This window comes from Mus pahari, chromosome 1 (genome assembly GCF_900095145.1).
Source record: "Mus pahari chromosome 1, PAHARI_EIJ_v1.1, whole genome shotgun sequence".
Taxonomy (NCBI): domain Eukaryota; kingdom Metazoa; phylum Chordata; class Mammalia; order Rodentia; family Muridae; genus Mus; species Mus pahari.
In genome coordinates this window covers 129,014,496-129,030,815 of record NC_034590.1, presented here as the reverse complement: position 1 = coordinate 129,030,815, position 16,320 = coordinate 129,014,496, and the positions used below count along the sequence as shown (strand labels likewise).

Sequence of the window (16,320 nt, the reverse complement as noted above, 5' to 3'; positions counted from 1 at the left end):
GCAGTAGACATTTAATTAATATTCACTGAATTAAACAAGTAAAACTGCCGCTGTACCCGAAACACAAAACAGTCTCCACCCAAGTGAGTTTTCTTTCCACCATCATGCTAATACTGGATCTCAGTCACACAATTATCATCAGTGATTTAGGTATGGCACGTTACTCTTCCTAATTAACTGACAGTTGTATCTAACTCCTGCAAAGGCAAAGAAGTAGAATGAGTACAGGAGTCAGGATGTACATCCTGAGCTGTCCAAGCAGGACTTATTCTGGAGGTGAGATCCGAAAATGAGATGGTAGCCTTACCCCCTGCTCAGTGAACTGGAGAAAGCCATTCTCCTTTCTGAGCCTTGGCTTTCTGTGTCTGTAGAATGGGGTTTGGCCTCTGTTCTACTCACCAGCGTGTGAAGGATGCATGCAAAGTCACAGATCCTGAAGGCGGATGCTGGTTCTTAGGAAAACTCTATAGAGGCACAGCCGACAAATAACAGGCAAGGCCTGCCACAAGCTAAGACAAAGGTGTCTTAGCTCGGTTTTCTAATGCTGTGTTAAACACAATAACCGAAACCAACCTGCGAGGAAAGGGTTTATTTCATCTTCTAGCTTGCAGTCTGTCATCCAGGAACTCAAGGCAGAAATTCAATGGAGGAGCTAATGCAGAAGCCCTGGAGGAGTGCTGCTTACTGTCTTGCTCAATCTGTTTATTTACACAATACAGAACAACCTGCCCAGAGGTGGCACTGCTCTGCCCTGTGGGTTGGGCCTCCCCATGTCCACCATTAAACCAGAAAATTCCCTATAGACTTGCTTACAGGCATTGTGAAGAGAGGCATTTTTTTTTTTTAAATTGAGGTTCCTCTTTGTAGATAACTGTAGCATGTGTCAAGTGGACAAAAAACAACCAAACAACAGCAACAATAAACACAACCAAGATACCCAGAAACCACAAAATCCCCCATATGTTACTCTTTAGTAAGATGCCACATTTGTTTCTATGCTTAGTTAAAAGTCTTCAAAAGGAAGGAGGGCCTATGAGTCTGTTTTCCTATATCTATCTACTCATCAACTATCTATCTTTTATCACCCACATGTACCCTACCTCCTCTTTCCATGAAGCATACTCATTCACAGTACTATAACCATAATTGATTATAGTATTACTATAGTATATATAGTACATATACTATATGTAGTATAGTGTATATGATATAGTAACATTATTATTAATTATTATTATATACTTTCTTTTAAACTGCACATCTAAAGTAATGTGCAGATAGTCTAAAATCACTCCAGTCAACTGTCCTCTAGATGAACAGCAGAGAGAGTAATAAGGATTGCTTAATATGCACATCTTTACTCAAATGCATTCATCTCCTCATACCAATTACTATTCTTTGCAAAATTCAACAACTTGTAAGACAAATTTGATATAGAGCCCACATGTAGAGATCAGAATACTATAGCCATCATTTTTGTCAGCTGCCCTAAAGCAGTACTTGCCACCCGCAGCTCATTCTGGAAGACTGGGTTTTCATGTGAATTTAAATCGCTCCAGATCAGCTATGCACACTATCAGGGGATCCAGAGCCAAACAAAATTGAAATAAAATAAACCAAGCTCCGGAAAATTAAAAATTCCACGAAATAGTACCCAAATACCCAGAACACACATTTGAAAGTTTTTGAAGCAATAAAGTCCATTTCTGTGGGCTGATGGAGTTTATAGATGAGGAGTTTGAACACGATTTGTTAAAAAGGCTTTTTCAGTTCCATGGGTAAGTCTGTGCTTCACAGAGTAGAAAGGGTCTCCCTTAAAGGCCATCATCACCAGGTCTAGAAGGCAACAACCAAAGGCTTACAGACCTAGACTGGATCTGCCATGCCCCTGTCTCTTAACCTCCAGCCAGTGTTCTGTGTCTCATGTATTGTTCATATGAGTTGTTCTGCATGTTTTTCTACTCCCAAAGGCAAGGTCACACAGTATATGATAAGGGAAAGACAGAGCCCCTAAGTCTTGCTTTTTGTTACTTCTTTATATTCTTTTAAAAGCAGTCAACCACTATAACAGTTTTTAATATGTTGTTTGAAACAGTTTTGAGAGGAAAGTAGTAAGACATAACTAGAACAATGTTTAATATGCAGGTGGTATTCAATAAGTGCCTGTTGCTAACTGGATATTTAATATTCTCTAGCAATATACCAAAACAGGAAAAACTAAGTTAGTGGCTTCATTATTCCGTAAAAATTTATTCTTAAAAGATACACACAATTCAAGTACTGAGGATATAGTCCCTTCCCCCTCACCTTGTCCAGAAAGTATGCATATGTGAAGGCAGAAATGAGAGAATCCAGGTCACATGACTTAGGTCCAATAACTGCGTGGACCTGTTCCAATTGTTTACTTCGATCCTGCAACCAATAAAAAGAAAAATCACAATTTTACTTGATTCCAACCAATATAAAGTGGAAATTTTTCAATTTTTTAAAAAGTATGCTTGTCTATTCTCACACACAATGGCAGAAAATAATAAATGTGTAACAAAATTACATAAAAACTAATTGCCATGTTTAGCATGCTCATTCAAACCATTAAATCTTCAAGAGGAAAATAGCATACCTTTATTAAGGCTACCTATAAATTTTCTACCCATTTGGGAAGATGCATTTGCATATATGGGCACATATACATACACACATATTATAAACATAAGCAAAGCACACACACACATACACACAAAATACAAGGCTACCTACAAATTAATTTCCTTTGAACTATATCTCTGAGGAAGCATTTTCATAGTAAGAGATCATTTTGCTATGAAGATCAGTTACACAGAGATCAAGGATCATCTCCCCATAGAAGACATGTTTCCTCGATTAAGAAACTGTACTGGCTAGCTTTGTGTCAACTTGACACAGCTGGAGTTATCACAGAGAAAGGAGCTTTAGTTGGGGAAGTGCCCCTATGAGATCCAGCTGTGGGGCATTTNCTCAATTAGTGATCAAGGGGGAGAGGCCCCTTGTGGGTGGGACCATCTCTGGGCTGGTAGTCTTGGATTCTATAAGAAAGCAGGCTGAGCAAGCCAGCAAAGAACATCCCTCCATGGCCCCTGCATCAGCTCCTGCTTCCTGACCTGCTTGAGTTCCAGTCCCGCATCCTTTGGTGATCAAAAGCAGTATGGAAATGTAAGCTGAATAAAACCTTTCCTCTCCAACTTGCTTCTTGGTCACGATGTTTGTGCAGGAATAGAAACCCCGGCTAAGACAAATTGGTACCAGCATAGTGGGGTATTCCTGTGACAACCTGACCATGTTTTGGGGAGGACTGTGGAAGGACTTTGGGCCAGAAGATCCATTCGGTGTTAAGAACTCTGTGCGATGTTGTGTAGGAGCTCTGAAGATAATGTTTGAGAACAGTGCAGAAGACAGAAGCCTGGCTTGTGAAATTTCAGAGGGAAAATTAAAGACTCTTTTCAGAGCGATTGCTATTTTAGATTATGGAGATTCTGTGGTTCTGGTTAGCTGGGGCTGAAGAATCAGCTGTGATTAACAAGATACCAGAACCACTAAAGTGAAAACTTTTCCGTACTGGGACTATTGATGCTGGTTAGCTGGAGCTAAGGAATTAGCAGTGATTAAGAAGAGACCAGCATCATTGAGGTGACATCTTCTGGGAAGTGTTTTCTGGAAGCACAGAGGCCTTGTTCCAGAGATAGCCAAGGTTGTACCTTGTGCTGTGACTGGACTTGGTAATGTGTAAGAGTTACTCGGGTGGTACTGGTTTTGAAGGCATGAAGGGGTCATGCAGAGCAACCGAGGCCATGGAGGTACTGTGGGAGGCCATGGAAAGCTATTGGTGAAGGTGCAGCCTCAGTTGAAATTGATGACCGAGGACTGAAGGGGTCATGCAAAGGAGTTGAGGTTTGCCACTATGAAGAGAGCCTATGAGAGGCTATTGTTGAAGCTAAGTTACAGCAGTGTTTTGGAGATGCCAGTACCATTAGATGACCACCAAGAACAGCAGCAGCAGTGAAGTACAGGCAGCTGGAGCCTAGAAGACAAAGCCGTGTGCTACAAAGGACAGGGCTGGAGAAGGGACCCAAGCCCTTGGAGGAGCCCAGAAGATCGTGAGTTGGATCCCAGATATTGCACAGTTGGAGTTTGATTTTGCTTTTCATTGTGACTGTGCCCTGACGCTTTTCCCTCTTGAAGGAAGTATTTTAGTGGAACCCACAGTTAAGAGACTTCTAATCGTAAAGACTTTGGATTTTAAGAGAAATTGAAATTTTAAGAATTTGTGAAGACTGTGGGACTTTTAAAGTTGTTTAGATCTTGGGGATGAATAAGAAACTAAGGGTTGAGGCTTACTAGTGATGTGTTTGTGTGTCAAGTTGACAAGGGGTCAATTCTACTGGCTAGCTTTGTGTCAACTTGACACAGCTGGAGTTATCACAGAGAAAGGAGCTTTAATTGGGGATATGCCCCTATGAGATCCAGCTGTGGGGCATTTCCTCAATTAGTGATCAAGGGGGTGAGGCCCCTTGTGGGTGGGACCATCTCTGGGCTGGTAGTCTTGGATTCTATAAGAAAGCAGGCTGAGCAAGCCAGCAAAGAACATCCCTCCATGGCCTCTGCATCAGCTCCTGCTTCCTGACCTGCTTGAGTTCCAGTCCTGCATCCTTTGGTGATCAACAGCAGTATGGAAATGTAAGCTGAATAAACCCTTTCCTCCCCAACTTGCTTCTTGGTCATGATGTTTGTGCAGGAATAGAAACCCTGACTAAGACAGAAACAATGGGACTTTTTCTTACATCCTTCCCACACTGTGTAGTCAAACACACTAACTGGAAAAGCTTTATTTTCTCGCATTCCATCTTGGGTTTGGACGATGTTCTCCCTATAATGTTCTATCATTTAGTGAATGAAACAGGGTTTGTTTGTTTGTTTGTTTGTTTTGTGAGGCTTGTGAGCTGCATTGTTGGTCGAGGACTCCAGATTGCATCTATTGCTTTTCTATGTCTGTACAGTCACCTCTCTAGAAGGGAAACACATGGTTTTTGTTCGTTGTCTGTGTTTGTTTTTCAGGTTTACTCAACAATTATTTAAATTCTTTTATAGAAGGCCGACATTCCTTTAAAACATTCAAAGAACTAAGTACTTCGAGAAAACCCCACAGCGAATTGCCTGGAACAGAAAATTATAAAATAAATGACTGTGTTTCCTTTTGTTTCTTTTGAGAAAGGGCCTCGTGGAGCCTAGGCTGGCCTCAGCCTCACTCTGTGGTTGATGCATGAGAACTGCCTGTCTTCTTGCACCCACTTCCCAGGAGCTGGGATTACAGCACGCTCCACTGTGTGGGATTACAGCACGCTCCACTGTGTTCGCCATCCAAGAGCATCTCTGCAGCACAGTAGCACCAGCACGCGTACTTGCTTCTCTTGCTTTTCGCCACTTATCTTCATCTCCCTGTCTAACTAAGACTGACCAGACAGCCACATGTTGTAAAACTGCTCCAAATGGCAGGACCAGTCGTGACTGTTCAGCAGCAAGCATGGAGGGTTCCTTCATGTGTAGAAAAAAAGTGAATGCCTACCTAACAACCTAGGAGGTACCTTGCAAATGAACTTGACAATTGGTTAATATTTGTGTAAAGCTGGCGGTATTAGAATCAGAAACAAGTTATTAAACAATGAGGATTTAGTCCAAACACCAAGATGGAGTAAATGTTTTTGCATTGTTTTACTGTGTCACATAAGGTCATGTTCAACCAAGTGTGAATGAGCTTTGAATCTATTTATCCCTCATGTCCCATGACTTGCCCTTTGTTTCCCCAGACAATTCCTCTTCTACTTTCACAACATCTGTACACATGCACTTTTATGAATCAATAAAAGATGAAGAGAATCATGAAGGAGGTTGGGTAGAATCCGTCACAGACAAAAAGGGCAGAGATATTTTACATAAGCCATCCCCAGTAAGTGATGTTGCTTCATTAAAACAGCACTCAGGAGGCAGAGGCAGGCGGATTTCTGAGTTCAAGGCCAGTCTGGTCTACAAAGTGAGTTCCAGGACAACCAGGGCTATACAGAGAAACCCTGTCTTGAAAACACCAAAATAAATAAATAAATAAATAAATAAATAAATAAAAACAAACTCATAGTTTCCCTTTCTTTTATATTGATTTTTAATAAAACAACATGCTTAAAATGCTTGAACTGTGATATGGACGCCAGAGATGACCACAAGCTCCTCCCCCATCACCACCCAGCCTTGCTCACACACCCTTCTTTGCCAACCTCCTTTTCTAACCTCATAAAAGTACAGCTGGCTCACTGAACTGAACATCCCCTGAGGGGTTAGTCCAGGTCTAGATATCAAAGTCGAGACGACAAAATATTCCAGAAGCACCTAAATAAATTTAGGTAAATGGAATTCCAGTCCATTACAGCACAAGCAAATGTATTAAGAAATCACGTTCCTGTAAATACTGCTCTTCCGAGAAGCTCAAAGGTCTAAGGAGACATTACCTCACGTCTCCCATATCTTGTGAGACAGGCAGTAGAATGATCAACAAAGCTTTTTACAGGTCAGCGGGGCCTGTGATGGGGCCAACCATGATTCCAGACTCTAAAGTCTGACACCATGAGAGCTGATTACCCCACCCCACTAACCACTTCACAATATCTTAATGAATCTGTGTCAACTCAGGTGCACAGGGCACTAAGGGAGAAGAGAGATAGCTAAATATGCACACTAAATACAGAGATACCGCCAACACTGGGGGATCGACACAAGTGACTAGCCTGCTCTCTTGTCTAGGCTTTGTCATTCCCAACACAGCTTCATGTGCAACTTTCAAATTACACAAAAGAAGACGTAACATCTGTGTGTCGATACATCTCCAGATATAACCCCAGTTAGTACATTAGGAAAGAAAGGTAAATAAATGAGGGTTGCAGCTCCAAAGTGTACTAGACCAGTACTCACAAGCCAGGAACCTTCTACAACAAATAGAGTCTATTTCTTCTTCATTTAAAGAGACAAAGAACATATTCTCTTGTTGGTCAGAGCCATGGCAGATCAATGTGAATCCCTGGGGGCTCCCCCCACATTTTTCATGCCCCTTTGCATGCTCTCTGGTGTCTCTTTGGGCTCCTCTTCTTCCCACATATCACATTATTTCATGCTCATGGTCTCTTCTGATGGCATTGATTCATATGATGGCTAATATGGTAATCAGGTGACAGGATCTAGAATCACCCAGGAGAAAGATGAGTCCCTGGGCGTGTCTGATTGGGAGTTTCTATTATTAATAGTTTGGTTTAACCAAGGGCTTCACCTTATCGTGGTCTGAAAGTTCTAGACTGAATAGGGAAGTGAGCTGAGCTCTAGCATTCATCCGTGGTTGCTTGCTGACCTGGGATAACCAGCGAGGCTTCAAGCTCCTGTCACCATGATTTCTCCACCATGAAGGACTTTATTTTTATGAACTAAAACAAACACTTTCTTCCTTGACTTGCATCTGTCAGGTATTCTGTCACAGCAACAAGAAGAGTAACCAAAACAAGGTACATCTGCCAACACAGCTCATACCACAGTGTCTAAGCTCCAACAGTTTCTCCCTCTACCACCCTCCAGTCAAGGGGAGAAGGGCCCCAGAAGCAGTGGTACAATGAACTGAGTGTTATCAGAGTTGATGTGCCAAATGAGGAGATAATGAGAGCTATGAGTACTGCTGAAAGATCAAGAGGATGCTTAGGTGAGTCTCTGAAAAATCTGATGTTTGAGTAAAGATTTGAACCCAGGAAGTGGAGCGTAAAGTCATCACAGGCTACAGGAAAATTATATGCAAAGGTCCTGAGGTTAGGAAGGGCCCAACCTATTCAGCAACTCAGAAGTACATGCATTTCCCAAATGTGATTTTATAAAAGCAGCAATGACCAGCTTTGGCAAGTAAATGTTCCTTCCTTAATGGTAACACATGCATAGCAAGCATTAGGAAATCCCAGAGCCAAAGACTTACTGTTAGTGCCTGCACCTAACACAGACAGAAGAGTGAAAATTAAATAAAACATGTTCTGCTGGCTTTACAGACTAATGCGCTTCCAAGTAGATTTGGATAGATTCCCATAATTAAGGCATAAAGAAAACCCTGAACACACTAATACTCCAGAGCATGATTTGAATGTGCTTTTGATTTCAAAGTACAATTTTATGTATGGATAAAATGAGACTTCTTATTGAAGCTAACTTCCTACCTCTCTTTAAAAGTCAACCAAGTACCTGCGCATTTATGTTCCACTGCTGTTAGAGAAAATTGTGGATGATGCACTTTTAAACACCCCTCCCCCCATGGAAAGTAGCAGAAGAGGGCTTCCAGAACCTTCCAATAGAACACAGTTGGCTTGTTCTAACTTTCACCCTCTCAGAAATAAAGCTGTTCCTACACACACACACACACACACACACACACACACACACACACACACACACACACCTGTAATCCCAGCATGCCCATCAAGAGGTAAGAAACAGGGACAAGACAATACAGGCCAATGAGCCCGGAGTATGTGTTATGGTAACAAAAACCAAAGGAGAACCTGTTTGTACAAGGTAGAAGGTAATAAACAGAACTCCCGAGAGTCTCTGAACTCTACACCTTTAGTGGCATGCATACACATACATCAGATTAATTTTTTTAAAGAAAGTATTTTCCAATAAGAAATATATACCTTCATAAGTCAGATGTGATAAAAATAAATAAGGCAAATGTAAGTGATGCTAACACTCACTGTACACGTGTTAAACATATAGATGTGTGTGTGTGTGTGTGTGTGTGTGTGTGTGTGTGTGTGTGTGTGTGTATGTGTAAAACAGAATTCCTGGAAGCAGCATAAATGACTAAAGTATCTCTATGGGGGTTTGGAGAGTTGGCTCAGTGGTTAAGACCATGTGCTGTTCTTACAAAGGTCCTGAGTTCAGTTCCCAGCACCCACATGGTGGCTCACAACCATCCGCAATTCCAAGTGAATATAATACCCTCTTCAGACCTAAAAGAGTACCAGGCAAGTATATGATACATCTGGCAAAACTCTCATACACAAAATTAAAATAAATCTAAAAATAAACATTATATTGCTAATTAGGATCTCTGGCTTCACTGGTCCAGGTTCAAACAATAAAAATACTAAAGGGTGGCACAATGGGATACACTTGTGATACTAGAGACTACGGGGGCTGAAACGGGAGGACCACAACTTTCAAACTACGTGGTACAACTTTGAAGGTAAGTGGTGAGATTCTGTTTATGATGGTTGATCACTGTCAACTTGACTAGATTTAAGACTGCCATGGAAACACTTCTGAGTGTGTTTGTTTATGGGGAGTATGTCCAGAAAAGTGCAGCTAAAGAGCAGAGACAGGCTGTGAGTGTGGATGGTACCATGGACTGGGGTCCTGGACTGAATAAAAAAGAGGAGACCTGAGCACCAACCAGCATCCCTCCTGCCTGTGAACAACACATGACCAGACACCTCACCTTCCTGCTGCCGCACCTTCTCTACTATGACAGACACTGCCCTCAGCTGTCACCCAGAGAAGCCTTCCCTGCTTTGAGTTGCTTCTGTCCATGGCTTTGTCACAGCAAAGACAAAAGTAACTGATTCATCATCTCAAAATAAAACAGCAATGCGAAAACTAAAATTAAAATTTAAAAACAAAATTAAAAAGTAATAAATAACTAAGAGATCATAATTATAGTTCCTTCTTGGGGGTACACCTCAGGTTACGGGTAAAAGCAAACACATTTACCAGAATCTACAAATGCAGGATGCATGCATATTATATTCATTTTTCTCATAAATGCCTTCATGTAATTGGTGACCTAATTAGAAAAGGGCAAAGGGCTTTTGGTGGTTAAGACTGAAAAGGTTCGGGAGGTAATATAATTGCCCGACAAAACCGAAACAGTCAATTCAGATAAATTTATGTTGCTTGTCACCTCTGCCCTCTGCTACTGATCCCAAACTCTCAAGACTGGGAGAACTGAACTAAAATGGTAAGCTGAGTTCTTACAGGACTATCGAGGAAAGGCCAATCTGTTTCCACAACTTCCAGCAGCAGGGCTACATTAATAGCTGGATGTGCCCCTGGACTGCGGAGGGTTGTTTTCACAATGAAAGCACATAGTAAGAAGATATCAGCTGCTGACGTTAATCGACAGGAGGATGATTTGAAGAGCTGAGGATTTAGGGAGAGAACTGTTTATAGAGAAAGGCTGCTTTTACAGTGCAGAAAATCGAGCCTAATGGCAGAGTATGGTGTAGCCTTGCTGGCCAGCCATGCTGGAATTTAAGTCAGGGTCTGACAAACATTCAGGAGTACAAAGAAGTTGTTAGCTCATTAGCCTTTTTCATCTCTCCCATCTCCTTGGCATCTCCTCCCTGCCAAAGTTCTTCAGCCTGAAGTGAACTTTGGACATGTGAGAGCCTTCTTTAATTATCAACACCCCTGCCCCCAACCAAGCTCAGTATTCCTCTTGAGCGTCTTGCCAATGCTGTAGGACACCTTCCTTCAACATCTTCTATTCCAGAAAATTGGGGAGTGGGGAGCAGTTTAAACACACTCAGCTGTGAATAGCCAAACTCAGATTGACTTGAACCTCCTTCCTGTTTTGATAATATGAGGTCATCGTGACTAGACATAGGAAGCCAGTTCCAAATACTGCCTATGGTGGTTTGAATATGCATGCTCCAGGGAGTGGCACCGTTGAGAGGTGTAGCTTTGTTGGAGGAAGTGTGGCACTGTTGGGGTAGGCTTTGAAACCCTCCTCTTAGCTGCCTGAGAGATTCAGTCTTCTGGTTCTCTCTGAAACAATATGTATACAACTCTCAGCTCTGTCTACAGCACCATGTCTGCCTGGATCACGCCCTGCTTCCTGCCTTGATGATAATGGACTGATGAACCTTTGATTCTGTAAGCTATTCCCAATTAAATATTGTCCTATATAAGAGTTGCCTTGGTCATGGTTTCTCTTCATAGCAATGAAAACCCAACTAAGACACTGGCTGAGGACTTTAGATGATCTGTGGGGTGCCAGTTCACTCAAGGGGGCTTCTGGTCTAACAACTGGATATTGTACACTCAAAACTCTTCTCAGACATAAGAGGGGCACGGTGATTCAAAGCACCAAGGATTTAGGAACAGAACTGTTTTCAACCTGTTTTTTGCCAGTCTTGACCTCATAATATTCTCAGATCAAGTGTCAGCAAGTATCATTGTGTACACTCTTTTGCATAGTTCACTTTACTGACTGTGTGTGTGTGCGTGTGTGTGTGTGTGTGTGTGTGTGCACATATATTGTTCAAGGTTGTTTGAAAGCAATACCAATATTTTTTTCTCTCTAATTCAAACTTTGAAGCAACAGTTGCACCCTCAAATCCTTACCTTAGAAGGAATCATCTAACATCATGTGAGAGCTGAAGCTCTGCTAAGTTTTAGTTACCATGCCTAAGGGATCCCATGAAACAAAACCTATAAGCCTCATCCGTGCCCAAGGACAGGTACTTCTTAAAAGACTGGAGGCTGTTTCTGGGAGATAACAATACACATGTTTTTCACTCCCCAAAACAAGTTTGTTTGACCCAACTGCACCAGATATGCTTGGTCACATGTAGGTGAGGAAGCCATGGGCAGGAAATACATCAGGAAGTGTGTTTGCCCCTGATTGGACCTGATAGAAAATATGATAGCATTATGGGTTTGCCTTTAAAAGTATCTGCAAAATGTGACTCCTAACCATTTTCTGGGAACCCCAGAGCCCCTGGCCAGAATCCGAATCCACCATCCTGGACAATATTTGATTAAAGCTTGCTTCAAATTTGGCTCAAAAGTTGTGGAACTGCTCTTTTTTTTAATTAATTAATTTATTGTTATTATTATTATTTTTGTTTTCTTGAAACAGAGTTTCTCTGTATCGCTCTGGATGTCCTGAAACTCACTTTGTAGACCAGGCTGGCCTTGAACTCAGAAGTCCNCCTGCCTCTGCCTCCCAAGTGCTGGTATTAAAGGCGTGCGCCACCACGCCCAGCTGGAACTGGTCTTTCTTAATTCCCAGGTTTAACGTTAGCTTTTTGAGCGGTCTTAAATTTTTAATTGTCTGCTTAGGAAGTGCCTCTGTCTAAGATCAACTGGTCTCTTCTCATGTAAATAGAGAATGCATCCTGGAATCTGTCTTCTGTGGACTTACAGGTCTTGAAAATCCCCTCAACTTTCCCTTTCAAGACTCTGGGGCTGTCATCTTTTTTATGCTGATTAGAGTCAACCTGGGTCCTTAACCTTACTCCTCAGCTCTGACCTGTCTTCTGTCTCTTTTCTGTACTTAGTCCTCATGGGAAAGACATGCATACTCTTCAAGAGATGGCATTTGGAAGAGCTTCTGCCAGCCCATCCACATCAAAGGCAATAGAGGAGTTTCGAAGACTGAATGCAAGTGAATGTCCCCTACACCTGAGAGGCATCCATGCTCCCTGAGGTTTACATAGCAATTACTTATTTTAAAATCTACAAAACAGAAAGTCACAGAAGACAAAAACATTCAACTCCCCAAATTAAATCCATTGCTATGAACATTTAGTATAGTCCTTGTAATATTCTTTTCCAGACTTCTGTGAGTACTCTTTCCTGCATCCTCTCTCATTAAATGTAACAAGGCTCTGCTGTCTTAAATATCTAGGATATAGATGTTGCAATGGCCAGAAATGGTTTGTATTTGCTTGCTTGTACAGCCCCAGCTGCTGCCCAGCTAGAAATGTTTGCTGGTTTTCTTTAATATGGATCATTGTAATTTATCTCCTCAGTCCTTCACTGTTACAGACTTATTTGATTTAAAATTTTGAAAGCAATTAAACCTTTTAAAGTAGATATTTTAGAGAGAATGTTTTTGTGTCAATTACTAATTATTTCTTTAGGGTAAACTTCCAGACTTTAAATTTCTAGGTCAAAGAATGCAGTGTTTTAACACTCACCAAAAAGGTTGCACAGATTTTCATTCCCACACACAGAAATCGGAATTGTTAGATCTTCAGACACATATTCAAGTATTATCATGTTAGGTAAAATAACACCACCATTTTATTTGATTCCTTTTTTTAATGACTGTGTAAGACAAGTTCTTGATCCTTTTCTTTTTATGAAACCCCCGAAACATTGCCTTCATGAAACATTGCCTTCAGACTTTTACGTAATTTATCTACATTCATTGATGAATAAACTATTAAAACATTAACACACTGCACTGTGGTAACGTCTATAAGACTCTCCTTTGTTCTCGGGCCTCGGACATCTATGGAAGAACCTGTTCTGTAAATTGCATTAGGTATACAGTACACATGCATTATTTAATAGAGCATTACTTTAAGCTCTAATACCCAGTCATGCTCTGTGTACCATTTTCCCCAGTTCGTTTGCTCTGCTCCTAGACAGTGCTTCAACAACATGCTCCAGACTTTGGAGAAGGGCATCGCTCTTCCAGCTGAGTCTTCTGTTGTGCTTGAAATCACAATGATAAAACAACTTAATATTCAGTCTAAGATGGTAAACATATCATCATTAAATGTTTCTGGACACAGAGAAATTTTGATAGATCACAGTACCAAAAGAAGAAAGATGACAGTAAACAGCAGAGTGGAAGGGATTGTTTGCACAGAACCTGCACAGCCTTCCCATTGCCAGGACAATATTTTGACCATCCAAAGAGCTTCTGCATGCTGAGCTTCTTAGGAAGTTGAGTGATGCAAGGAAATAATAAGTAACGGAATGGTTGCTTAGCTAAGAAAAGAAACGTACACCTGAGTAGGTGGCCAACCTCATTAGTAGTCATAGGAGTCAAATAAGACCAAGACCAACAGTAATAATGTCTCCTTGGCTCCATCTTGTTTGCAAGAAATCAAGCTACTTCTCGTGAGAAGCAGGCCTGGGAACTACTGCCTCAAAAAGAAACCATAATAAGCTCCTTAAAGCCATGTGGCTCCTGTAAATTGAAGAATGTACCAGAAATTGGTTTAGAAAAGGAACCATCACTGAATTGCTTCAAACCAAGTACAACTTTGGAAACAATTACTAATCTCAACACTTAGATCTACTAAAGTTCAGAATTAGAAGAGTCTTTAGGATTCACCAAGTTGGACCCCTTCAATGTTTTCCTGTGCAAGGTTGTCATTGTACCACTGTTTTAAAGAAGAAATAACACAAACTTATGGTTAGTGTGGCCTGTTAAGTATTCTGACTCTAGAAGAGTTTACAAATGCACTTTATAATGTTATTTTGTACTACATGAATAAAACTTATAAATGTATGTATTGAAAGAATGACGAAAGGATGTCCAGAAAGGATGTTCTGTCTGTGTAGCTTTGGATTTGACGTGACTGAGGACATGCCATGACATAAGGGAATGAAGAAAGGATAGAGCCACAGACACACATGGGAAAGCTGGGAAGGGGTGGGCCATGTGCTCTGATGGAGGTGTACTGATAGCCTGTGTGTTCAGTGCATTTATTATATATCACTGACCAAGGAGGCAGGGTTATTGTGCACAGCGGAAAGAGTGAGTGGGCTAACCACTCTCTGAAAGAGGTCACTGGAGGGGGATAGTTTCGGTTGGAGTCTTCCAGAAGGAGGAAGCTCTGGTTGATGGTTTCCATACCACACACTAGTTTTAGCTGCTTAGACGAGCTTTGCTCTCAGGGATCTGAGGCATTGGGGTCCTTGACATGATTGTGCTCATGTCAGTAATACACCTCCACTAAGAACTGTGTCTGCTCCACCACATCCATCGTCAATGACTAGCTTAAATGATTCAAGTCCCAAAGAATCACTATTTTTATCTCAGCGAGAGATTCTGGGATTTATACCCCCAGGTCAAGATTTTTCACATGGTGGTGACATCTAAGGCGTTAGAGAGCTACATATGGTGTGGTTGATGAGACTTTACAGTTAGTTAAACAATGACTCTTTTAGTTAACAAAATGTAAGAAATGTGCAGTAAAACTCAAATAACTTCTTTCTGGCAAGAATAAGAAATACTTTTTAAAAAGTAAATTCTTCTAATGTAGACATTTCCACAAGATCTTGGTAAGTTCTGTAGCTAGAAGTTGGGCATATGGTGTCCCCCCACTCCTCTCTTCTAGTCTATGCTTAAGAACTTGAGAAAAAAATTTATGACACTATAAATAAAAGGTAAAGAGGTTGAAAAGAAAGGAAATTCTGGTATCGGCTGGAACCAGAGGTCCCACCTAGCGCGTTCGAGTCTCTGGATTCCAATCCCAGCAATGCCAAAGGAAAAGAAGGGGAAACACGTGATGCATAGGTATTTTCATTTCTCTTCAATGGATTCTTTGGCAAAAAAGAAATGTCTTCTGGCATTTTCCATCAAGCTTCTAGAAGTGTCTTCTGTAAGCTGGCTCCCATATCAAGGTCTCCAACCATGTCACACCTCCTGTGACCTGCACTCCATGGCACAGGTTGCTGCAGTTCCTTTAATTATTTCTGTTCTTTGGCTTGGAAAGGCTAGAGCTAATTAGTCAGGTCTTGTCCCCCGCCTGAACAAGTGGAGACATGCTCAGAAGGCTTTTCCCTGAAGCTTAGCTTTCTGCACTCGGCTTTCGTTGTCATAAGAAGATCTATTGCTTTCATACTCGAGAGTGCTTGTCTGTATCGGGAACAGACATCAGGCCGGTGACACCACACACCTGGCGCATCAGAAATCCACTCAGACATGACAGTAATGAACAGACACGGGGCTAGAAGCAGGAGGGGGGAGAAGCCGATTCGGAGCATGGTGTGCTCCAGCAGGTTCACAGGGAAATATGCAAGGGATATGCAAAGCAATTACTGCACTTTGCAAAGATGACAGTTTTTAATGATGCCATTATTTATTACACTGTGTGTTTTTTCAATGACAGAAGGACTCTCACCTTCCAGGTGACCTCGGTGTTTATTCTCTCTCTTTCTCTACTCTTTCTGTATGTACACATACACACACACACACATACATACATATGTATAATATGAAATATATGATTTTGCAAGCCAAAAAAAAACATTTAAAACTAAGCAGTACCTAACACTGTTGGTAGATATGCAGTAAAGGTTTATTATAATGCATGTTTTATGACATGAACATTGTAGGAGGATATAGCTGTAAATGATGACAGATATAGAAATGTGTAAATTCTCTATTACCCCACTGATATTTTATTTATTCATTTATTTTGGTGATGGGGATAGGCTTGGTTAGTTTGCTTTTGAAGAAGGATCTAT

At 41.2% G+C, this 16,320-nt stretch overlaps 1 protein-coding gene across 2 annotated transcripts in view; it reads right to left on the bottom strand.

Annotated features, from left to right (window-relative positions):
* Positions 1-16,320, bottom strand: part of Prune2 (prune homolog 2 with BCH domain) — a 262,843-nt gene that overhangs the window by 214,919 nt on the left and 31,604 nt on the right. For both annotated transcript variants that reach the window (XM_021202837.2, XM_029538042.1), the window contains exon 2: positions 2,308-2,412. In XM_021202837.2, the coding sequence (XP_021058496.2) occupies positions 2,308-2,412 (105 nt within the window). The remainder of the gene's footprint in view (positions 1-2,307; positions 2,413-16,320) is intronic.